The following is a 26,146-nucleotide window of genomic DNA, read 5'->3' as shown; positions in this document are numbered from 1 at the left end:
GGTTCACATGCAAGGAGACCCACTGTGTTTGGGGAACTCCAATTAGTTCAGTGTTGCTGAAGCATCACGGGCAAGGAGGAAAGAGAGAGAGTTGAGGCTGGGGGGCAATCCAGAGCTGACCCTCAGGGGACTGAACTTTATTCCATGGGCCATGAGGCAACAAGGAACATGTCCGAGCAAGAGAACAACAAGGTGAGATTGATCTTTTCTGACAACCAGATGGGAAAGTGATTTGGAGGAGAATAGAGCTTGGTGCTGACTGGGGAATGGACTAGAAGCAAGGAGACTAACTACTGGGCCATGGCACCATTTCTGGAAAATGGGGGACTAACCTGGATAAGCAGCCAGAAGACAGAAAGGAGAGGTGGCACTGAAGAAATGCCTGAGAGAGAAAATTCTCAAGAATCAGTGATGGGTTATTCAGAGGAGACTTAACAGTCCAAGATGACTCTGATTGCGAGCCTGCGTCATGGGTAGAGGGAGGTGGTGTTAACAAGAAGGCCAGGGAAAGCAGCAAATGACTTCCATCCATTGCCTGGTGCCACTGCCACACAAAGCAAAGGGGAAACAGATTTCAAGGAGACAGGAAGCACCAGCGTGAACAGAATAATTCAAATTCATCTCCCACGTCCCTCTGCTGTAGGAAGCTGTCTGAAACGTAACGTGACTACCATTCTAACCTGTCAGCTGTTCCCTGCGGCTTTAGAGGCAACATGGCTCCAGAACCAAGAACAGGCTCTATGACCAGACTCTTTAGGTTTTCATCCCAGTTCTACAACTGACTAATTCTAAGGCCTGTGCCCCACATTTCTGTGTAATAGGGATATTGAAATGACTTCACAGATTAAATCAGATCATACAACGTAAAGCTCAGGGGAGAGGGCCCGCCACACAGTAAGCACTCAATAAATGCTGGCTGTTCATAACTCCCCCCTCCTCTTGGTCTGTAATAACCTTTAGTATTATTTCTATGGGAAGCCCATGCATATGCAGTTATTTGGGTCATAGTATCTCTTCATCTTGTCTGGATGGCTAGTATAAAACAAAACTGAGAGAAAGAATGTCCTCTCTTCCTTCTGACTAAAGCAAACTGAGGGACATAGGGGCAGAGCTAACATTTCCACGGCGGTCCTAAACATGAAGCCATATAAACCAGGCGTTGGATTTAGTTTGCCAAAGACAGGAAGCATTTAAAGTTTAAAGAAGTCATGTTTTCTGTCCAGTGTTAATGAGAAAACTAGGCAAGGGTCAGATGCCACGTCCTTAAATCTGCTCTGAGCAAATATACAGCCTGCTTCCATTTCAGAGGCTGTTTTATGAAAATGTAAATGACCCACCTTCAGCTTCAAAAACCAGATCAGGAAGGGAAACTAGCAGACCAAGTAACATAATTATGAAACACTGAGAGCAGCTAGTCACAAAAAAAGAGAACCTCGCATGTCAAACAGTCTGCCTTCTTCCATAAAATGTATTCCCTAGAGTTTGGCTCAAATTTCTGTCATTTTTGGAAAAGAAAATCATTGGAAACACCAAAGCATTAAATTGGTTCCAAATGATCTGAGGCCTCAAATACAGAAATGGGCTCCACTGCTGTGTTCCCTGTGCGGTCAAAGCTAGCAGCTGCCCCCCAGGGCTGTGTCCCTGTTCGTCTCACCAGGCCCTGAAAGCACAAACCTGGGCTGGATTGTTCATAACGATACATTAGTGTTAGCATCATCCATTTGGCACAATTCGAGGATAATTATAATGGAGGGTTTTTTAACTGTCTTTCCCGAAGCGCATTCCTAGAAAAACTAGTCTAACAGATGAACTTACAAAAGTAGTTTAAAGTTTGAACAAAGGAGAGAAATAAAGACCCCTTTAATATATCAAGTTACAATGTCTTTCTAACTGCGATAGTCCCCTGTTTCTGTTCGCTGGCCCAGATTTCTTTCACATTGGTTTTCCTGGAGCTCAAACCATGAAAACATCTGGGTTACATTTTCAGACTAATAAGAGATGGAAGAAATAGGCTGAAACTACATAAACCCGATTAGGGGAGAAAAGGGACTTTTCCCTAAATGTGGTTCAGGAATGCATGTGCCTATAAGAACACTCTTGAAGGGATTATTAGCCTCTGGCAAGCATTTTTCAGTCAAAGATTAGCTAAAGAAAAGAAACTTGTGCTATGGTGTTAAACTTCGTGCACACAACAGATGTTGTGTAAGGTTGACTCCTTTTGATTATTTTGAAAAAAGAATTTTAAATCATTTCCATTATGTTTTACACACACACACAGAGGCCAGGAAGAATGTGCAAATGCAGTTTCCCAATTATGGAGTGAAGTTTAGGGGAATGAATTCTAATTGTGTCTAGGAAATTTGTTTCCCTGACTTCCCTTGGGTTCTCTGACCCAACAGATACGACAACTTTCATTCTCTGATTCAGGGTACATATAACAACCATACCCATCAGAACCTGAGACAAAAAGCAGACTCAATTTAGGAATAATAAACCATGGGGTACCTGGGTGGCTCAGTTGGTTAAGAATCTGGCTCTTGATTTCAGCTCGGGTCGTGATCTCCCAGTTTGCAAGATTGAGCCCCTTGTCGGGCTCTGCACTGACAGCACAGATCCTGCTTGGGACTCTCTCTCTTTCTCTCTCTATCTCTGTGTGCCCCTCCCCTGCTTGTGCTCTGTCTCTCTCTCTCTCTCTCTCTCAAAATAAATAAACATAAAAACAAAGAAAGAATAAATCTTGAGGAGTCATTAGGATTTTTCTTGCCTTTCAAATGACCTTGTGCCAGCACTTAGCAATCCCCATTCCCAGGGAGGTTACAACTCTCCAAAATGCCCTGATCCCTTCTGCCACTGGCAAAGCGTGGTGCACTGCTCAGATCTCCTTTGCAAAACGAATTACCTGCACAAAATAATGCAGGTGACTCCCAGCCAACCGACTCCCCCCACAGTTAACACCAGCTCTTCTGCCTCATCCCCTTCTTCACGGAAGCCCAGCAGTGGCCGAGTGCGGTGCGGAAGCTGGCATCTGGCCCCTCTGCCAGGTGGGGCAACAGGGAAGGACAGCATCAGCCTTGCATCTGGTCTGAGGCACTGCCTTCCCAGTCCTGCAGCAACTCTATGCCCAGAGAACCCTCTTCTACTCCTGACTCAGCTTATTTACTTTCAGTTTCAACTGACAAAAATAGCTCATCACACCTCTAAATAAAAACTCTGAGACTTCTGATACAAATAGGATTCCCCAAACCATGTACCAAAATGAAGTAATGCAGAGATGCTCTTCCACCTCTACACACTGCAACCAAGTTAATTTTTCCCTCATCCTGAGACTTTTTTACTCAAGGACGGACTGTTTAAAACTGCTCAGGTTCTCATGTCAACCAGCCAGGGAGTGATCTGAGAAGAGTGAGGCTCCTTCCTGTGATGCACCCCCACCACCAGAGACTAAGTGGAAGGTCTTACTGGAAATTTATAAGAAAAGCTTTTCAGTGCTTCTTTCCATTATGGTACCGTACAGTTTGCCACTATAGAGAAGCAATAAAGCAAAGCAAAAGGAATCATGTTACCTGGGTGGTTTCATATGGAGAAATTAACATCACCTTAAATGGAACTGGGCTGAGTGACTATTCCGGTGGTGACCACCATTCCTACATATTCTTATAAGGACATTCATTAAAAGGAAAGCCAAAGAACGTTTCTCAGTTCAAAGCAACTGATAATGGCAACAGGGCTCACGTAACACTGGGTTGGTGAATTCCATGACTGAGAGGAACACAGCCAACTAAAATGTTTAACCCAGAAAACAATGCTGGGACATTTCAACTTTTCCAAACTAAAGAAAGATAAGCGGCAGTTTTTGATGGTGAATTGGTATGTTGTTTCGCTGTTGTTGGTTTTTTAGTGTTGTTGTTTTAATTTAAAAGGATATAAAACATTTAATCATAGGTATCCAGGAACACGAGGATCAAGTGGTCCTATCAACAACGACACAGCTACAACAACAACAGAGGACTTGCAACCTGGGGCCTGTGTGAACCAGGTCTAGCTGGCTTAGATCTCCAAATAGAAAGAGAGAAAACGTTCAGTACCTTGACTTTGGCGGTACATCCAGAAAGTCGAAAAATTCCTTCAGATTCCAGGCCTGATTCCTCAACTTTCTCAAAAAACTAGAAAGCAATGATATGTTATAAAAATAAATACCTCCATATAACTATAAACATCTGAAATAATAATGATGGTGACAACAATCAATAAATTACCATGCATATATATGTGACTGGTACTTGAATGTTTTGTTCAATGTTTACAACTGCCTCTGAAATCAACAGTAGCCTCCAATTTACAAATGAAGTGGAGACTGAGAACCTCCTGGGGCTTTCCCAAGACCACCTTCAAAAGTAATGGCTCTTGACCACTAAAGTAGGTGTCCACTTACCCACTTTAAGATCTGACTACTCTATCTCTTTCTGCAGATGGACCAATAGGAAAGATTCTAAATTTGCTATTATCAGATGCAACCAGTTTAGCTGAGAGACTACAGGAATCCTAGAAATATGACCAAGGAGGTAGAAACTGTAAAGGTTTATACCTCTCATGAGTTCCCATGGCGATGATGATGATGATGCTGTTATAGTAATAATAATACCTAATGTTTATGGTGCACTTACTGTGTCAGATACCCCATTCTCAGAACTTTGCATCTATTAACTCATGTAATCCTCACACTGATCCTATAAGGCAGGTGCTAACCATACCCCCATCCAACTGCTGAGGAGACTGAGGCATGGAAAGGGTAAAGGACTTGCCCCTATTCACACAACACAGGAGGACCCAGAGTCTCTGGTATTTTCCCTTCAAGAAATAATGGTGCCTGGAACTAAGGTAGTTCTTGTAGGGTATGGAGAGAAATGGATATTTAGGCCAAAGAAATATGTCCATAAAAAAAAGACTCTCCCATAGGAGTAGACGAATAATACCTCTAGCTGTCTTCAATGAGGAACTCCTGACCACAGGGGGAGTAATAGCTAACATTTATTGAGTTGCTAACATGGTATAAATCCAGATTGAGTTGAACTAGCATTTATTGTGCAACTTCCATTTGCTAAGTTCTGTGCTAGGTTTTTGCATCTACACAATAATATAAATTCATGTGTTGATCTTCTCAGTCTTAGATTTTTTACGTATTGTTTTCAAACTCTGTCCTTTACACAGAGGACAGAAGTCATAACTCTATTTCGAGGAAGGAAAGAAAATCTTAAGTGTCACCATGGACTTCGGCTGTGGGTGTACGCTGTGCTCCCTCTGACCCTTCCTCCTTGCTGGCTGTGTGTTCAAGGGCAAGGTAGTTTATCCTTCTGTGCCTTGGTGGCCTCAGCAGTAGAAAACACAGTCCCCTCTGGCTGCTCGCTGCTGACTCCCCACGCTAGGATATGGATGGTACCCACGCAGGAGAGGTGCCCTACAGATGCCCCCGTGCACACTGGCATATCACCAGCACCCTTTAGCTCTCTCTCATCATCATCCCCCGTCTTCATCAGCAGCAATCAATCAATCAATCAACCACCTGATGTCAGGAGTAGCTCAATCTGAGGCAATGGCAACAAAGTTCAGAGAGAACGCAATAAAGGGACATAGCATTGTTATGGTGAATAAGATAAGTGTTATGCTTCTTCAGTCAATTATTTTCCTATATTACTTAAAAACTCAATTTAAAATGCAACAAGATTTGTGTTTAGGGCTTGGAATTTTAAATGTGCCACTGGATGTCACTGTTGAATAAATGCACACTTGGGTAAACCCAAGTAAATTGTTGGCTATAAAACACATGACTTAAATCAGGTATTGAGCAATCATGGTCTCAGAGATATTGTCAGATGACAGTTCAGATAATACCATTTTTCAAAACTCCCTTCCACCAAACTTCTTCTTTGTCTAAATATACCCTATCTCCCTAGTGATACCTGAAAAACCACCAGAAAAGCTGATTTTTAGTTTATTAAGCTTTGTTTGGTGAATTCATTTAAATGATTACACATACATATTTAAAAACAGCCATCCTGTGAGATAGCTCAGCAAATACTTGTATAATTAGTCAATGTAATAGCTGATAATTAATGGTCACCTTATATTCTAGAGAGAATAATCAAATACTAACATATAACACAGACAAGTAACCTTTAGAAACTACTGGAGAAAACGTAACAGAAGGAAGCCATGTACAGAGTATCTGTGTCCATCACCTGATGCTTTAAGGTCAGACAGTGTCACAGGCTCCACAAGTTCACAGCAAGGCAAAGTGGCCCCAGTGCTGTGGGGATGTTATGGGGATGAATAAGCAAAGCTGAAAATCACCAAGGGCCTGAGGCTTCTCTTAAGCCTTTAGTGTCTTTAGTGTCTTTAGTGAGAAAACTCATCAGCAGGTTTCCAGACACCAAGCTGCCAGCATGAGGCTCTATCATTTTCCCATTCATTTACATTCCACTCACTTTTTGCAACACCAGGGGAACCTTCACCCCAGGATCCTTCTTTCGGTCATTGTCCAACAGGACTGTGAGCGGAACTCCAAAAATCCCAGTGTCTTCATTGTAAAATGGGCAAGAAAGAAAGAAAAAAGAATCAGAAAAGTGCTCATTCCAGTGTGCCAAAGAGTTAAAATCAGAAGAAACCTGTCTTAACTACCTCGTCCTTTTACTCTCTCAGTTTTGTTTCTTTTCAGTTGGATTCCAAAGGCATCAAAAAAGGCAGTCAGTTCAATCAGAGACAGATGGCGGATCTTCTTCATATCTTCAGAAGACAGGTCTCCTGCTTCAGTTAGACCGAATCTGGTTTTCTGGACAATAAATTTCTACAATACATATGGAGGATATTTATTTTTTTATGGTGAAGGAAAAGTATCATCCCTTCATTTAAATGCCACCTGGGCATCCTAAATCTGTATAGCAAAACATGCTACTTGTAAGAAAGCTGTGAGAAGCAAACTGTGTCATAGAAAGATTATGAATGGTTTTTAGAACATTTGCAGAACGCTCTTGTGCTACATTAGGAACAAAACAGTGGACTGAAGTGTACTACAACATCATCATCACAACCGTGAAAACTTGTTTCTTCGAAGAGACATCCTCTGTTGTCAACTGATGTCCCAGGCACCATGTGGAATGTACCTACCACGGGCACATGTGACCCAGGAATATAAGGCACAACAGCTAAATGCTCCCAGAAGAGCTTTTGATGTATCTTTTTGGGGGTGGGGGACCATCAGTCCTTTCATCAGATACAACCTGTTTTCTTCTACAAACTCTAAAAGACGAACGAATCTCCCCACTGAATCTCACTGCACATGCCTGCTGAGACAGCAGTTACTCTACCTTGAAAATCAAATGGAGAGGACTCCAAATATTCCTAAAAAGGGAAAGTACATAGAAAGTGCCAAATAATCCTCCTATAAGTTTTGAGACAATGATATTGCTATATTCTCTATTTCCACAATAGGAAACAAAATACAGCGAAATGAAAACAAAAAGTCTTTGACAATCCAAAAATACTTGTGAAGACTAACAAGTAAGACCTTTTAAAGGAGAGATTGTTCTCCTATAATAACCACAAGTATGCTTTGTTCTCAAAAAACCTGCTATTGAAACAAATGCTAAAGTAGAAAAATCCTAGTTCTTTCAATTACAAATCTTTGTACGTTCTCCATAGGGGCTCCCTCAATTAGAGGTTTCTTGAGGTTTTTAAACCAGCCACTCATTCATTCATTCGTTCACTCAGTCAACAACTGTTCTGTGGAACCTTAAGTAGTTTAAAATTAAAACAATAAAATGCAGAATGTGGTTTGGGGCAACCTTGTCCTATAAAAGCTGAGCTGTTTTACCTTCTTTCTGAGACCAAGGCCCCACATAACGGTAACATACAGCAACAACAACAGAGACAAGAACTGCAATTATTCATGGAGTAACTACCACTTGCTAAATCCCACGCAAAGTTCTTCATCAGAGACTGACCTGCACCCCAGATGACCCAAATCTCAGAAGGCACCAGACAGCCTGGATGAGGGAACTGGGGACCAGCATCCTCTCTTGGATGACTCTCCCTAAAGATTGGGAGGGATGCCCCTGAAAGCAGAGTCCCACTGGATTTCCTTTTTGCCCCAGAATACTCTTATGCCCTACCAACATGGAAACTGCTTAGGGACCAGGAGGGGCTTTGGAGTTTGACACATGGAGGTTTAAATCCTGTTTCTACCTCCTATTTGTTGACGGGCTTTGGATATATTTCTTAACTTCTTTGGGCCTCAGTTTTCTTTTTTTCTTTTTTAATGTTTTTTTCATTTTTGAGAGACAGTGTGAGCGGGGGAGGGGCAGAGAGAGGGAGACACAGAATCTGAAGCAGGCTCCAGGCTCTGAGCTGTCAGCACAGAGCTCGACACAGGGCTTGAACTCATGGACTGTGAGATCATGACCAGAGCTGAAGTCAGACACTTAATCATCCCATGGGCCACCCAGGACCCCATGGGCCTCAGTTTTCTCAGCTGTAAAATGGGAGCAGTCACAGGGTGATTACAAGAGGATACTAATGCAGCATCAAGCTGGTAGAAGGCACTCAGTGAGTCTTACAGTTCTTGCTCTGCCCTCCTGCTCCCCTCCATCATGGGGAGGTTGTCTGGGAACGGTCTAGGCTACCTAGGCAAAGACTCTGCCAGTTTTTATATGACCCATTCCTTTAGCCATGAAACTGCCTGAGCCCTGCTCATCATGCCTCCAGCTCTGATCAGCATAGAATATTCAGGGCTCTACATCATGAATGCTTCACAAACGCATTTATCGAGTAGCCAATAGATCAATGTAACATATTTCTTATAGTGGGCTTTTAAGATAGAATATCCTGGAGATATATATACATACATACTGAGGCTTTCAGGATAATGAAGTCTATAGCTCTACCTGCCTATTCCATAATAATAATATAAACTCTTGAGTCTATATTTGATGAATTTTTAGTACCTGTCCCATTAGGTGCTCACTTCTTATTGTAATGACTGTGACTTTGCAGTACCCCCTTCTGATATGTGGCTTCTAGAGGCACAACTAGGTATACAGTTAGAATATGCACTAACCTATAAGCAAAGTAAGGATATAAAGTGCATGAAAGCACACAAGCCGGGAAATCCTATTTCTTCTATAAAACAGTATTCAAGCGTATACCCTCACAACTCTTCCTCAACCCAGTCCTGTTAGGCAGGCTGTGCACTGCACAATAAATGGTGCCCTGGTGTTATGCAACACCGATGCCTAACCTTTCCTCTACACACAGATGTGGGTTTTGTTTTGTTTTGTTTTGTTTTAAATACTAGTTTGTCCCATGGAAAAGTTACAGGAAGTTACTGGAATAATCATGAAAGGCTTTACATACAGTCAAGGCGAAGTCCTCTTTCTTAAATTCGGACTTCTTAAATTTGTTTCTTTTTGGAATCTCTGTAACCATTTCTGAATAAGATACTTCGAAGGACAGCTCTTCAGTTTCTGGTGGAATGTTCTTTTCCAGATAAACATCATCTAAAAAAAGATGCATAATATTTTATAAGTCACTTAATCAATTACAATCATTTCCTGTAAAGTAAGTACAAAATATTTATAAGTTAACTTATAGGCATGTCAGAATGTTTACATCCAAGAAAGCATCAGACTCACTCAGAGGATTTCAGTTAAAGGATAATGTGGGGTCACCAGATTTCCATATGAATGAATTTCTATAATCATTATCCAAACAAACTTTCTATTTCATCTGATGTTTTTAATCTTACTTTTTACATCTCATGAAAGGCACTAGAGGATTACTAGAGGAAAGCCCACAAATGAGGTACATCTATGTTACCATGATATTACAGTTAAGTCCACCTAAACCCAATGTTGCCGCTACTGGGGAAGCAGAAGCTTAAGGCAGAAGGAGGAAGGGCAGAGACCCTACTACACTTCCTGCCTAAATTCATTTCTCTTATTGTTTTTCCCAAACTATGGGATTTTTGTCTCCTAAGATGTGTTCAAATTAAATTTGGACTTCACTGCTAGGTTTGTTCTGGTAAATTAATCCAAATTCTTAGGATTTGATTTGGTTACCTGATCTTGTGTGCTGTTTATTAAGAAACAGCCCAATGGGTATAATGTCCCACATAAATATTTTCCTTGAGGTAGTTTGGAATGTAAGACAATAGATTCCTTGACCAAAAACAAGTGAATCCAGAAATCATCTGAGTAACCCTAAACTCTAATTTCTGACTAAGATTTTGGCTTGCCATTTTTTTTTTTTCATTGCTTGGAAAAATTGTTCATATGCAATGAAAGACCAATTTGATTACAAAAAAGAGAACTCATCTTTTCTACCCTCTTCTACAGACAGTGACCAAAGGACAACCAAATAGAACAAAAGGAACAATGAAAAGAAATAATAGAAGATCTAAAGAATCTTATATTAAAACCTAAATGGGAAAATTTGCAAATCAACAGTTTGTAAAGTTCTGAACTGAAATACTGATTAGTATTAGTATTTTTGATTAAAAATACAATAAACAGATGCAGTAAAACTTAGGAAATGGCAAAGGGGGAGTTTTGATGTTCACTCCTCATACAGAGGCTTGCAATTAAAGTGGAAGAACATGAACTGTTAAATAATACTCTAACTTCTTATAGCTCTATACATAGATTTTTTTTGGAGGGTGGTGATTACAGTGCTCCAAACCAACAAACCACCCCCGGTAGACTTTTATCTCTTAGAGGTGTAATTTGAACTGAATAACAAACATCAGAACATTTTCATCACCCCAACTCATTTGAATTTAGAAGTTAATGCTGGAAGTATGAAGCTCTGTTGTACATAAGAAGAGGCACATATTTAGGGAAAGGTTCAAGGACTCACCAGAGTAGGGTCTTGAAGGAGCCTACTTCCTATAAGGAGGATTTCGGATTCCATACTGAGCCCCTGGAGCATGCCCAATGCTCAAGTGGAAGAGGCCCAGTTAAAAGCTAAGCCTGTAACCTCGTATGTTATAAGCTTCTCTGGTGCTGCTTACACTTGAGCATAAGTAGAGATTTCTGGAAGTGTCCTACTTCCTGGACCACTTGTAACTATTAAGCAGATCCAGATTACTTGTGAAAGAGACCTCGAATCAAAGACACTACCCAAGTGAGTACTTTCTAAATGATGTGATGGTGGTGAAGGAGAAAAAGATTCTGCTTCCAATTTGGCTCAATTAATTTTGTCTGGTGTGACAGAATGGGGTGTTTGGAGCTGGCAGGGAGTGAGCGCTAGAGTGACAGAATCAAAATGGGAAGAAAAACACACACTCTGCCTTGACAACGTTACTGGTAACCGTGCTGAGTGCCAGAACAAAAGCAAGAAGACACAGCTTAAGTTCAATAGAGAAGGAGGTGTTGCTCACCACTCACTGCATTCTGAACTGACTGTCCAGGGTCTGGAGATCCATTGGAATGAACTGGTAGAGCTGGAATGGTCTCAAGTATAGACTGTGAAACAAGGGAAGATGAACACAAGACATTATATCATATAAGGACGGGCTGCCTCACATGTCAATCTGATTTATGTTCTGCAGTTTACAAAAGTTCTTTTCACACCAAGCAATTCTTGATTCCATACAGGGCCTGCACCTGATTTTCTGCTCCTTTGTTCAATCCAGAGCCATACAGCTCACACAGGCTTCTCAAAGGAGAACTGTGTCAAGGTCAGAATAACTGTGTCTTCTTAGCTCTGGAGAATTTGCTGTTCATACCCTTCCTAAGATGTAGAAATTACAATGCTTGATGTCACACAGTTTGACAATTACAGTATTTGTTATTTTTGGTGCAGTTGCCACACATTTTAGGCTTAAATTCCAGGTGATGGGGGCACCTAGACAGCTCAGTCAGTTAAGCATCTGAATTAGGCTTAGGTCATGATCTTACAGTTCATAAGTTCGAGCCCTGCATAGGGCTCCGCTCCACACTGACAGCATGGCAGTGTGGAGCCTGCCTGGGATTCTCTCTCTCCCCTTCTCTCTCTCTGCCCCTTCCCCACTTGTATGCATTCTCTCTCTCTCTCTCTCTCTCTCTCTCTCTCTCTCTCTCTCTCTCTCAAAATAAATAAATAAACTTAAAAAAAGAATTCCAGGTGATGACGTAGCTACATGGCTAATGGAAAGGACCCTAGGGCCACACTGCTGGAATTCTAATCCAGGCTCCCCCACTTGTTGTGCGACCTTGAGCAAGTCACTTGCGTTCTCTGTTGGTAGAATATTCAAAGAGTTATTATGAATTTCACATGACTTGTCCTGTATAAATTATATCAAATAATATCTGATACACACTGAGCACCATATGGGGGTTGGCTACTGTTGATGATTAACATATTAATTCCTTCATGACAAAATAAAGAGTGATAATAACTACCAAAAGCCTAAGTATGCTCTTCTAGTCCAGCTTCTAATTTGCTAGTTTCTTCACTGAGATCCTGCCAAAGCATTGCCCTCCCCTGCAATATTGTCAGAAGTTGAGTATCTTTGTAAAACAAGTCAATTGCTCAAGTATGGAAGGGTACTCGTAAAAAAAAATTATACACAAATCTATCATTTCTGCCAATATAGATTTGAATGTGGGAGTTATTATCTATGAATGTGTGTGACGATGAAAATCTGCTATTCAATCAGCAATCTTTTCAGTATAAAGTCTGTTCATTTTTTCCACAGAGCCTGATGTTATTTCTTTTATTCTCAAATTTATTTAGCAATTACTGAACACCTGCTTCGTGAAAGATCCTTTATCATGTGCTACAAATTACACAAGGAAAGTCTCAATTTTTGAGCCTTGTGTGTTCTTTTTCCTATTTTATTTCAAAGGAGATTACACACTTGTAATTGTGTAAAAATCATGTAAAGACATGGCCAATTATTAAAACATGGATGCCCAATTACTGGAACTGGTAGGAGAATGAAAAGACATAAAAAGGTCTAAAGCCACACAATTTACTGCCAATCAGATTTCTGGTGGCTCTAAAAACCAATCTGTACACTAAAATCCTTAAAATGATATGGACCACTTTTCAGTGGTCTTCTGGAGTTTTCCAAAAAAGAAATGCTTTCTCAAACTTTTAAATGACTCACCTATGGTAGACAAGTCTTGAAAATGGAGAGGCATTTATTTACAGTCTGAAACTGATGGTTTGGGACGTTTAGACCCTACTAGATGCCAATTTCTTAATCTGTGAAGTGGAGAAGTGTCCACCTGCTGAGTTGGTTTACTTGGCCTATAGCCAACCTACTGGACTGAAGGCATGCATGCCCTTTGTAATGTAAACTATTCTGAAACTATCTTGGGGGAGGCAGAAGTTTAAACTGTGATCCCTGCTCTTGAGCTATTCATAACGAGGAGTAGAGAGTAACATTTATGGAACATTATTGAAAAACGGTCAACCCGCTGTTAAGAGCTAATTTCTTCTACAACACAACTGTGTGTTTACTGGAGGGTAATGGATAAGGAAGAGGTGCAGCCTGGAAGGGTTTCACCCAGAGGTGGGTAAACTGGAACTGGAATTCAAAGCTTGATGGAGAGGACTTACAGAGCCAGAGGAGGCTGGCACAGACATTCAGACCCGAAATAAAGTTAGAAAGTTCAGGTATGGAAATACCTGAAACATTTCAGCTACCAACCAGGAGAGACTGGTTTACAAGGAGTTGAGGCAAGGTATTATAAAAATAAATTAGTCAAGACAGTCAACTCCAATTATGGAAGGCTCAGAAAGCCAGGCAGAGGAGCTGAGACTCTCATAAGGGTTAAACCAAAACAGAACAGAACAAACAAAAGAACATTTAACACAATTCCCCGTGTTAAAGCGGGTGAATGAGATGTTAAGAATGAAAAAGGAAGATAAATCTGCCAGTGAATGGACCTTGAGTTTTGAAATAGGTTGACTGAAAAGGCTAGGTGCTCTGTATTTATAGTTTTAAAACATCCATTCACCCATTAAACACACTAACACTAGCATCATTTTTAAATTTTTACTAGTTATTTTAATATATTTCAAATGTTAATGCCATTCCTATTTAAAACACACTTCCTCTGCTTGTCCATAACAGATCCTACCATTTCCCTATGTGCCTGACCACAAGAGGCTGGGCTTCAATGGTAAGGAAAAGCAACATTTTCCAGCCAGTGAAGCTTGCTCTGCTGTCCAAATCATGCGGCACTGGGATTGGAGAGTATAATTTATGGGGGATAATGATTTTTCAATTCCAACCTGTGAAAGGTTGGCACTACCGCTGGAGAAAACTAGACTTTGTATGATATTTCCTTCACATTACAGAAACACCATACCAAAAATTTTCCATGTTCATTACTTACAGGAGCTGTTTCTGACCTTCCAGACTGGCTGTTTCCTTTTTTCTCAAGGCTTGAGTGTGTGTGTTATAACTCTATGTATACAAGTTGCCTTGAATCAATACAGGTAATAAGGTTCCCCTTCTTCCTCTTCTGCACCTGAGATCAGAACTGATAAATCTACATCTTACTAAATTCTCCAGAACTACACTTTTTTTTTTTGAGATTGAAGTGTAATTAACATACAGTGTTATATTAGTTTCAGGTGTCCAATATAACGATTCAATACTTGTATACATTTCTCAGTCCTTGTCGAAGTTAAGTGTACTCTCCATCCCCTTTATCTATTTCACTCATCCCCCTGCACCTCCCCTCTGCAACCCCAGTTTGTTTTCTGTACTTAAGAGTCTGGTTTTTTGTCTCTCTTTTTTTATTTTGTTCATTTGTTTTGTTTCTAAAATTCCACAGATGACTGAAATCATATGGTATCTGTCTTTCTCTGTCTGACTTATTTCACTTAGCATTATATCCTATAGGCCCACCCATGTTGTTGCAAATGGCAAGATCTCATTCTTCTTTATGGCAGAGTAACATTCCATTGTATACATATATGCTGCATCTTCTTTATCCATTCAGCTATTAATGAACACTTGGGTTGGCTCCATATCTCAGCTATTGTAAATAATTCTGCAAACAGAGGGGTGCGTATATCTTTTTGAATTATTTTTTTTTCTTTGGGTAAATACTCAGTACCCTAGAGATAAATAAGTCACATTCACTGACAAATATGCAATCAATTTTAAAATAAAACATATAATAATTATAAAATCTATCCAAATGCGAATTTAAAGGCATTCCAATGATATCTTAGGTTAAAAATTAAATCACATGTGAAATTATAAGCTAAATGTTAGACAATAAGAACAATAAATTCCAAAAATCCATGATAAAAGCTAAAATATTATTCAGAGATTAATTCTTGGCCTTAAATGCAAATAAGAAAGATCAAAAATAAGTGTTTATAATCCAAGAGACTAGAAAAAATTATACAAGACCAAGAATGAATGAAAAAATAAAGATTAAATAAATTAACACAACAGAAAAAGTAGGCTTCAATAAAAAAGACAGTCTTTTTAGCACATAGTGTTGGGAAAACTGGACAGCAACATGCAGAAGAATGAACCTGGACCACTTTCTTACACCATATACAAAAATAAACTTAAAATGGATGAAAGACCTAAATGTAAGACAGGAAGCCAATGAAACCCTAGAGGAGAAAACAGGCAACAACCTCTTTGACCTTGACCACAGAAAATTCTTATTAGACATATCTCCAAAGGTAGGGGAAACAAAAGCAAAAATGAACTATCATCAAGATAAGAAGATGCACAGAGAAGGAAACAATCAACAAAACTAAAAGGCACCTGACAGAATGAGAGAAGATTATTGGCAAACGACTCATCACATAAAGGGTTAGTATAAAAAATCTATAAAGAACTTATCAAACTCAACACCCAAAAACCAAAAAATCCAGTGAAGAAATGGGCAAAAGACAAGAACAGACACTTTTCCAAAGAAGATATCCAGATGGCTAATAGACACATGAAAAGATGCTCAACGTCACCCATTATTAGGGAAATATAAACCAAACCACAATGAAATACAACCTCACACCTGTCAGAATGGGTAAAATTAACAGCTCAGGAAACAACAGATGTTGGTGAGGATGTGAGAAAAGGGGAACACCTTTGCACTGCTGGTGGGAATGCAAACTGGTGCAGCCATTCTGGAAATAACTATGGAGATTCCTTTTTTTGAGAACAGAGCTACCCCATGACCGCAACTGCACTGCTAGGTATTTATCCAAAGGATACAAAAATGCTGATTCAAAGGGGCACATTCAAGGGAGCCGGGGTGGCTCAGTCAGTTAAGCATCTGACTTTGGCTCAGGTCATGATCTCACAGTTGGTGGGTTCAAGCCCCACCTCAAGCTCTGTGCTGACAGCTCAGAGCCTGGAGCCTGCTTTAGATTCTGTGTCTCCCTCTCTCTCCCTGTCCCACCCCCACTTGTACTCTATGTCTTTCTCTCTCAAAAATGAATAAAATATTTAAAAAATTAAAAAATAAACAAAGGGCACACGTACCCCAATGCTTATAGCAATGATATCCACAATAGCCAAATTATGGAAGAAGCCCAAATGTCCATCAACGAATGAATGGATAAAGAAGATGTGGTATATACATGCAATGGAATATTACTCAGTGATTAAAAAGAATGAATTTTTGCCATTTGCAACAATGTGGATGAATCTAGAATGTATTATGCTATGCAAAATCAGTCAGAGGAAAAGAAATACCATTGATTTCACTCATTTGTGGAATTTAAGAAACAAAACAGATGAATACAGGGGAAGGGAAAGAAAAATAAGATAAAAACAGAGAGGGAGGCAAACCCTAAGAGACTCTTAAATACAGAGAAAAAACTGAGGGCTGCTGGAGGGGAGTTGGGTGGGGAGGAATAGGCTAAAGGGGTAATGTGCATTAAAGAGGGCACTTGTTGGGATGAGCACTGGGTGTTACATGTAAGTGAAGAATCACTAAATTCTACTCCTAAAACCATTATTACACTGTATGTTAACTAACTTGGATGTAAATAAATATATAAAAAATAATTAGAAAAGAAAAAGTAGGCTTCCTCCATTAAAGGAAGTGATTTCTTAAAAAATATTGCTGATACAGACAACAATTTACATTCTAATTGGGATAAAAGACATAAATATTAGAAATAAAAAAAGGGCAAATAGCTACCTCGCAGAAAATTTAGAAAGTATATGCCTAAATAAATATGTGTATATATTTGTATACATGTGTGTACACACACTCAAACATCTACATATATTAAAATGATAAATAAATTGGATATTTTGCTAGAACAAACATACATTACCAAAACTCATACCAGTTGGAATATAACTTTAAAACCATATCCATTGAAAAAGTAAAGCACTATATCTACATTGATGCCAGACCTTGGAGGTTTCATAAACAAATTGCAATACAAACTTATATATAATAGCTTTTATAGATTATATATTTACACCAAAATTTAATATATGGCTCCAAAATACTGAAAAAAAAAAAAAAAACAACCAAGCTTCTTAACACTTTCATACCAAGGTCACTATAACTCTGTAACAATGAAAAGAAATTATATATATATAAGCTAATCCCATTTATTAGAACAGTAGTTAAAAAGGCTAAAATCGGGGTGCCTGGGTGGCTCAGTTGGTTCAGCATCTGACTTTGGCTCAGGTCATGATCTCACGGTCCACGAGTTTGAACCCCACGTCAGGCTCTGTGCTGGAGCCTGCTTCGTATTCTGTGTCTTCCTGTACCTCTCCTCTGCTAACGTTCTATCTCTCTCTCAAAAGCGAATAAACATTAAAAAAATGTTTTTAATGCTAAAATAGTAGTAAATGATATATTCTGCATTGTAATAAAAGAATAATGTAACACAATAAGTAGGGTTCATTTTTATCAACAAAATTATAGTTCAATATTAGAAAGACATCAATAGAATTTCCTTAAGTAATTGCTTAAAGATGAAAAATATATTCATTTTAATAGATGATGAACAATTATTTTATATAATTCAACCTCCATTTCTAATAAAAACAACTAGAAGTCTCAGAAACTTAGAACAAATAATATTCTACTTAACAATGAAACTTAAAAGAATTCATGAGAAAATCAAGAACTTATTAAAAGATCCCCATAATTATTATTCAATATAATCAGTGATTGTGATCGGTCCAATTAAACATGGAAAAGAAATAAAATGACTAGGGATGCCTGGGTGGCTCAGTCGGTTAAGCCTCTCTTCTGACTTCGGCTCAGGTCATGATCTCATCATTTGTGAGTCTGAGCCCCACATCAGGCTCTCCACTCTCAGCACAGAGCCTGCTTCAAATCCTGTCTCCCCATCTCTCTGCCTCTTCCTCGTTCGCTCTCTCTTAAAAATAAAAATAAACATTAAAAATTTTTTTAAAAAACGACTATTTTAAAGATTGAGTAAAGAAAACTTTCACTATTTCAGATGATATCTATAAATTATAAAATCAGATGAAAAGTTCTTAGAAGTAAGAAGAATTTTCGGAAAGGAAGCTATAAAATATACTTTCGTGGGGCGCCTGGGTGGCGCAGTCGGTTAAGCGTCCGACTTCAGCCAGGTCACGATCTAGCGGTCTGTGAGTTCGAGCCCCGCGTCAGGCTCTGGGCTGATGGCTCGGAGCCTGGAGCCTGTTTCCGATTCTGTGTCTCCCTCTCTCTCTGCCCCTCCCCCGTTCATGCTCTGTCTCTCTCTGTCCCAAAAAAAAAAAAAAAAAAAAAAAAACGTTGAAAAAAAAATATATACTTTCGTGAGAAATCCAAAAATTTACTTCCCTTACAGTGCCGCAAAAACAAACTAGAAGGTATCATAAAAAAATCTACCATTAAAATATCAATGAAAACTATTAAGTTCCTAAGTAATTAATCAATAAAAAATGTATAAGAAAGAATATTATGAACTTTTATTGAAGAACAGAAAACATAAATAAGTGGAAAGACAATTACTATTTCTCAGTGGGAAGAGTCAGTCTTTTAAAATGTGAATTTTCTCCCCAACATTAATCTTTAAATTCAATAAAATTCTTAGTGAAGTCCTAACAAGATTTATTTAATGGCTGGTTATAGAGTCATCCTAAGCTCATTTGGAAGTAAAAATTCCTGAGAAGAAAGAAAATTTTGATCCAGAACAACAAGGGTGAACACACCCCAACAGACATCAAAAACAAACCACAGAGTTATAGTAATTAAGATAGACCCCATACATACAGAGGTTTCAATGATCATAAAATAGCATTTCTAATGTACATAAAAGATTAAAGATTGAAAAAAAATTGATCAAGCCAAGGTTATCTTTTTGGAAAAGACAAAGTTAGGTTATCTACTTTATACCATTTCACAACGTAAACTCCAAGGGCAAGTTGTTGGGGCCCTCTGAAGTCTTGAAGATGACAATGAAATGTCCTTGGGAATTCACCCTGCCAAGCAAGATATACTTTACAGAAGTCATGGCCAGGACCCCTGAAGCCCTTGCTACCACTTCACGGAATTACTAGAAATCTTACTATCTAGAAGAAACTGCAGAACCAACCTGGGGTGCCAATGCCTCCTTATAATCAAGAAGCGGAGAGGTCAAAATGTATTTCCCTGGTGGTAAGAAGTTCTAGACCGATTTTCAGTATAGGTGCAGTAAGGGTTAAGTTCTCATCTCTCTAGCAACTAGCCAATTTGTTCAACATTTCTAAATAAAGATATCTGAGTAACAAACCATCCAAAGTAAGTCACACTGGAGACTGATACAAATCAGATTTTTTTGACTCTCAATACTGCTGACACTTTTATTTATATCATAATTAGCATTCAATCAGTTTTCAGAAAAAAAAAGATTTAGTTTTTTTTTTCTTTCCTTTTAGAAAATCTGAATGATTAACTTACTCCAGGAAACACTATCTATAACTGCTACACAAGACCACTGTCTTTCTCTTATACTCTCAAGCTTTCAAGTATCCTATTTGCAGACAATATGTGCCTAACAAGGATTTGGTGAATGAATGAATGGATTAATGAAAACCTAGAAAATAAGGCCTACCCAAAATCCTCCCCCTCAGCAACTCAATTATGTAACCATTCTGCTTCAAGTGCTACTTGGTGTGTGCATGGAACCACATGCAGTCCTGTGTTGGCTTTTATAAAATGCCTGGGGCAGTAAAGTCAGCTAGAGAGAGAGACGAGTAAGGTGGGTCAGGAGTGTTTATGTTAACTAGAAGACGTGGGGGAACCTCAGTAGGTGTTAAACAAGGCTCACACTTATTTGTATCTATCTATCTATCTATCTATCTATCCATTCATTCATTATTTATTTTACTTTTTATTTATTTATTTTTAAATATAATTTATTGTCAAGTTGGCTAACATACGGTGTATTTAGTGTGCTCTTGGTTTTGGGGGTAGATTCCCATGATTCATCACTTACGTACAACACCCAGTGCTCATCCCAACAAGTGCCCTCCTCAATGCCTTGCATTTTTATAGATCAATGACTTTCAGCTGTGGGAAGGATGAATTTGAGGGGTATAAGCTAAAGTCAGGGACAGATCACTTAGGAGGCTATCTCAGTAATACAGTAAGATGATGAGCTTCTGTACTAAGTAAGTAGTTACAGGAAAAGAGGGGAGTAGAAATATTCTAGAATGTAGAATATTCTGGAATGCAGAATATTCCAGAATGTAGACATATTCTTTTTTTTTTTTTTTAATTTTTATTTATTTTTGAGAGAGACAGAGCACAAGTAGGGGAGGGGCAGAGAGAGAGGGAGACACAGAATTCGAAGCAGGCTCCAGGCTCTGAGCTGTCAGCACAGAGCCCTATGCGGGGCTCGAACTCATGAACCGCGAGATCATGACCTGAGCTGAAGTCTGACGTTTAACTGACTGAGCCACCCACGCACCCCTAGAAATATTCTTTATAAGGCAAAATCCATAGGTCTCAGAGATGAGCATGTAGAGGGAAGCATGTAGGTAGAGTTGACGCTAACGCTTAGGAATGGTACCCTGGGCACATGGTAGCATCACCAGCTAAGAGAATATATAGGATCCTGTGCAAAGCTTTAGGCAGGAGTCCCCAGTCACAGGCGCACAGCACAACTCTGAAAGGTCTATTGTAGGTAACTCCTCATTTTAGTAGTTGTCGGAGTTTGTGAATGACTTACTCTGTTTTCAGCCATCAGTACTGGAGATTATCTCTAAAACAGAGACATCCTCACTCATTTGCATTCCAATGCAGTCTTAAATAGGAAAGTAGCAGCTGAATTTAAAGCCAGTAGGTCAGACACTGTGGGTAACCCCTAACCCATCTGTGCCATAACCTGTAATGCTATTTATAAGTTACCCATCGACAAAGACACTCGCATTCTTTTATGCTTTTTATAGATCACTGTAGCAAAGCAATTTGAAAACCAAAACTCTGAAAACACAACAGAAAAGCTCCTTCACCTGGGGCTAACAGCTTTGTCTCTCCGAACAGTGGGGATCTAATGTGTTATGCATGTGAACATCAACTATCCTTTCTCTCAAAGTGGATACCAGATGAGAAACTACTGCCCAGAGGGACTTGTAAATGCGCCCTCTCCATTTGCCTGACTAATGGGCTCTTGCCTTCCAGTCATCCTGTCATCAAAGAACTGCTATCTCATTTACCAGGGTCTCTCACTTCTTCTGGTCCATTGTAACCTCCCTGCCAGAGCAGCTACAGAGAGACCCCAGGCGGGGATCCCCAGTGGTTCTGGGGAGGGGGAATGAGGAGACTTTCTGAGAAAGAAAAGTACAGAATCTGTCTGAATTGGAGGATTTATATGGGTGTGATCTAAGGCTGGAAATGTAGGCAACAGTGCCTTCAATATCAGGATGAGGGCTTTTTAATTTATCCTGCAGGTAAGAGGACCTTTGGGTCAAATGGCAGAGTTAGGCTGGATCACTGATGTGAACTCAGCCCAGAGGACCAAAGGTAAATTCCTCCGTGCTTGATACACGTAGAGAACATCCTTTGTTTTCTGACCATAGAGGTATTAGTTTATGGAGCTCTCTTTTAAACTAAGATCTAGTTGTTCCTCAGTTTTGAGTCTCCTACTTCCTAACTGTTCAAACACTGGTGGGTCTACTGGCAGCTGTGGTTTCTTTGCAATCTCAGTTCAAGTTTTTCGTATCTGTTTTGAGGAAATTGCTTCTTCTCGCCTTGAACTTGCAGTTTTGCCCTGATGTGCAATTGTCTTGGCATGTGACGACTTACCACAGAGCCACTCCTGGGAACTGTAAAACTCCCTTCTTCATCTGGGGACCCATCTGACAGGGCGGTACTGTTGAGAGAAGCATCATCTGGCTAGACGGAGAAACGAAAGTACCATTCTTATTCAGGCAGACACTTCTAATGTGTTTGTGTACTGCACTATGTGTATGTATTTAGATGTGTGTGACAACATACAAAGTCGTGACTGCTTGGGCAGCCCTTCAGGGAACATTACCGTGAGTACCTAAATGCCAGGCCCTCTGGCAGACACTGGACAGACGCTGGCCCCTGTAGCAGACACTGCCGTTGCCCGCCACAAACTCCCTTTGCTTTAACAATGTCTTGGTGTGGTTCCAGGGAGTTAAACCAAAGAACCCCATTTCCAGGATTCTTTGCGGCTAAGAGTGATCACGTGACAAGTGTGGTCCACGAGATGCAAGTGTAATTTTACCAAGAGGGCTTCCGGAATGGCTGAGGCTTTCCTGACCAAAAAAGAATCTGGTCAGCTCCTGTACACTCATGACAGCACCGCAGATGACAGCCTACAGTTGCCGGGTATCTTGCTCGAATAAGCATGATGGCCACGGCAAAGGATGGCAGGGGCAGAAGATCAAACCCACCTGGGTTTGTGCAAAGGTATCAGGTGGATGCCCTGTCAGACTTGGACCTCCAAATCTCCATGTGAAGCAAAGTAACTCCAATGCTTCCATTACACATGGCCAAACACAAACCTGTCTAATCTTACTTTTTAAACACACCCTATGATTATCTTCTGCAGTGACGAGAATTCAGCAGCAACAGCACCACGTTATGTTTATAAAGCTGGAAATAGATTTTTGCTTTAGCAGACAATGGCTTCACTAAAATTTAAGACATAAATATTCTTTACTGAAGGAACCTTACTGCAAAATATGATGCATATGATACTTATGAATACATACAGTATTCTGTCTTTTAAAAAACTGTTGCTCACCTTGCTTGACCACATTTTCTAAATTTCTTTTTTTTTTGTAATTTTTTAACGCTTATTTATTATTGAGAGACAGAGAGAGAGAGCTTGAGAATGGGAGGGGATGAGAAACGGGGAGACACAGAATCCGAAGCAGGCTCCAGGCTCTGAGCTGTCAGCACAGGACCCAATGCAGGGCTTGAACTCACAAACCGAGAGATCATGACCTGAGCCGAAGTCGGATGCTTAACCGACTGAGCCACCCAGGTGCCCCTCTAAATTTCTTTTTTTTTTTTTTTTTTTTTTTAATTTTTTTAATGTTTACTTAGTTTTGAGAGAGAGAGAGACAGAGGATGAGTGGAGGAGGGGCAGAGACAGAGAGGGAGACATAGAATCCGAAGCAGGCTCCAGGCTCCGAGCTGTCAGCACACAGCCCGATGTGGGGCTCAAACCCATGAACCACGAGATCATGACCTGAGCTTGAAGTCGGATGCTCAACCGACTGAGCCACCCAGGTGCCCCGCCCCTCTAAATTTCTTATAGAGGACAGGCATTACTTTACAAGGTGAGCAAAGGACTTTTTTTTTTTAAGGGACAAATAAAACACAAGAACTGGTATAAGAAATTTAAGTCAAGATGGTGAACTGACAATTATCTACCCTTCCTATCCCCAATCACTGAAATGGCAGAAAACATATATTTTTTTAAAGGAAGACATTTTTTTTAAAGGACGACATTTTTATTTTTTTTTAAATTTTTTTTTTCCAACGTTTTTTATTTATTTTTGGGACAGAGAGAGACAGAGCATGAACGGGGGAGGGGCAGAGAGAGAGGGAGACACAGAATCAGAAGCAGGCTCCAGGCTCTGAGCCATCGGCCCAGAGCCTGACGCGGGGCTCGAACTCACGGACCGCGAGATCGTGACCTGGCTGAAGTCGGACGCTTCACCGACTGCGCCACCCAGGCGCCCCAAAGGACGACATTTTTAATAGCACTGGGAACCAGTACAGAATTCTACAGCAGACCAACTCATAGAAATTTGTAGATGAAAAGAAAATAGAATTAGTTTGGTAAAATAAAAATCTTTACCCCTGAGCAGCATGAAAGGAAATTTCCAGAGAGGGAGAAGAAAAACAAACAACACAGAACTGTACAAAGACTAGGAAAGAGTCCCAGGTACATAGTTAAAAAATGTTTGCAAAATAGGAGCCAAGCAGACCAGCTCCTAAAATATGTAGACAGCCCCTAAATATAACCGAGGAAGCCCTCCCAAAATGTAGTCCAAATAAAATGAACTAACTACCTTGGGCGGTGGGTTCCTATTGTGAGTATAAGGGTCTGAGAGAGAAGGAAATCAGGAGGCCACAACAAAAGCCATGGAGGGGAGACTGAAATGAAGTCAGCTTTGCCTGTAAGTAATGACTTAGGTCCTTCATCCTTCATCCTTGGCATCCTTCGCATCTAGGGACAACGTTTACCAACCTACCTGCCTCCTCTATGCACCTTAAAGCTAAGGACACTCCACTCGCTCACAAGAACACACAATCAAAATTTTGGCCTTCAGAAAAATTGATCCACTCAAGTGCAAAGGAAACATACAGCAATTTTCTAATTGATTAAAAATTAATAAAGTCCTGTGCTATGATTCTGCAGAGGATTTTGAGAGCCCACAGGGCTTGTAGTTCCACCTGAGAGTGTGCTGGTACCTTCTGCCTTGTGGAACACTTTCCACCCTATGCCTCCTTGGATGGAGTCTCGGGTGGATCACCTCACCCTCTTGCTGTGACAGGATTCTCAAGGACAGTGGTATGAGGGAGGGACTAGGGAACTGGATGGGAAAAAACAACCTGGATCCATAGTCTTGGTACAAAGCTCTCTCTGCAGTGGACGCAAAACCTAAAACCTAAAACGCTTGCTGCCACCTAATGGGAGATATGCACTTCCCTGATCAGATGGTTCTCACACTCGGACACTTCACTGTTTGTGTCACTTATTATTACACATTCTAAAAGCTGGCATTTCTCCACTTAAGAGGTTTGTATTTGAAAAATAACTGGAAAAAAAACCCTAAATATTTATATCTTAGTTGATAGTGAAAATACTGAAAAAAAATTTTTTACATGGTAGTCTGTTGTTTTTCTGTATGAGCTTACCCCCAAGGACCAAGCTTTAGCTGACGACATCCTCCACTTGGGAGACACACACAAAAAATTAGTTTTTGCTGTTGCTTCTCCCTATAGACACTTTTTTTAAAAGATAGAATTTAGTTAGGGGTGCCTGGGTGACTCAGATGGTGAAACGGCCAACTTTGGCTCAGGTCATGATCCTGCAGTTTACGAGTTCAAGCCCCACGTCGGACTCTGTGTTGACAGTTCAGAGCCTTGAGACTGCTTCAAATTCTGTGTGTCCCTCTCTCTGCTCCTCCCCTGCTCATGCTCTGTCTCTCTCTCTCTCTCCCTCAAATTAAAAAAAAAAAAGAATTTAGTTATTTTTGATTTACCTATTATTTCTTTCTGAGTCTATGAGCTATGGGTGATGGCCTGTGGGTAGGTTGTCTGCCAAAAATCTAAATTATGTTGCATCTTTACCCAAGAGAAATGATGAGAATACACATCCTTTATATGATATGAATGTTCATTGTGGTAACATGCATAATTGCTCAAAACTGGAAACAATCCAAATGTCTATCAACAGGTGAATAGATATACCAATAGTATATTTGTGCAATGGATTATTGGTAGTAATAAAAGGACCAACTTCCAACATATGCATCAAATGGATGAATCTAAAAATTATTTTGAGTGAAAACAAGACAGATACAAGAGTACATTGTATTTATAATTCTACTTATATGGAAGTTAAAACCAACCTAAGGGTTAGAAATCAGCGCAGGGCTTGCCTGGAGGAGGGGCAGGAGGAGCAGGAGGATAAGGGAAAGGGCCCCAAGGAGATTTCT

The 26,146-nt window shown here is 40.0% G+C and overlaps 1 protein-coding gene across 12 annotated transcripts in view; it reads right to left on the bottom strand.

Moving 5' to 3' along the window:
• ARHGAP28 (Rho GTPase activating protein 28) overlaps positions 1-26,146 on the bottom strand; it is a 229,771-nt gene that overhangs the window by 39,911 nt on the left and 163,714 nt on the right. For 9 of the 12 annotated variants that reach the window (XR_009251060.1, XM_058692670.1, XM_058692663.1 and 6 more), the window contains 6 exons: positions 22,245-22,334; positions 11,429-11,513; positions 9,406-9,548; positions 6,676-6,841; positions 6,483-6,574; positions 4,086-4,163 (listed from right to left, as the gene is read on the bottom strand). Coding sequence is in view for 11 of the 12 variants with exons in the window: in XM_058692670.1 (XP_058548653.1) it covers positions 4,086-4,163; positions 6,483-6,574; positions 6,676-6,841; positions 9,406-9,548; positions 11,429-11,513; positions 22,245-22,334 (654 nt within the window). In the remaining variant the exon portion in view is untranslated. The remainder of the gene's footprint in view (positions 1-4,085; positions 4,164-6,482; positions 6,575-6,675; positions 6,842-9,405; positions 9,549-11,428; positions 11,514-22,244; positions 22,335-26,146) is intronic. The other 3 variants (XM_058692664.1, XM_058692666.1, XM_058692673.1) reach the window with 1 other exon arrangement.

Source organism: Neofelis nebulosa, chromosome 11 (genome assembly GCF_028018385.1).
Source record: "Neofelis nebulosa isolate mNeoNeb1 chromosome 11, mNeoNeb1.pri, whole genome shotgun sequence".
NCBI classification, from domain to species: domain Eukaryota; kingdom Metazoa; phylum Chordata; class Mammalia; order Carnivora; family Felidae; genus Neofelis; species Neofelis nebulosa.
Note: the sequence above shows the minus strand (reverse complement) of the source record. Positions and strands in the feature narration are given on the sequence as shown.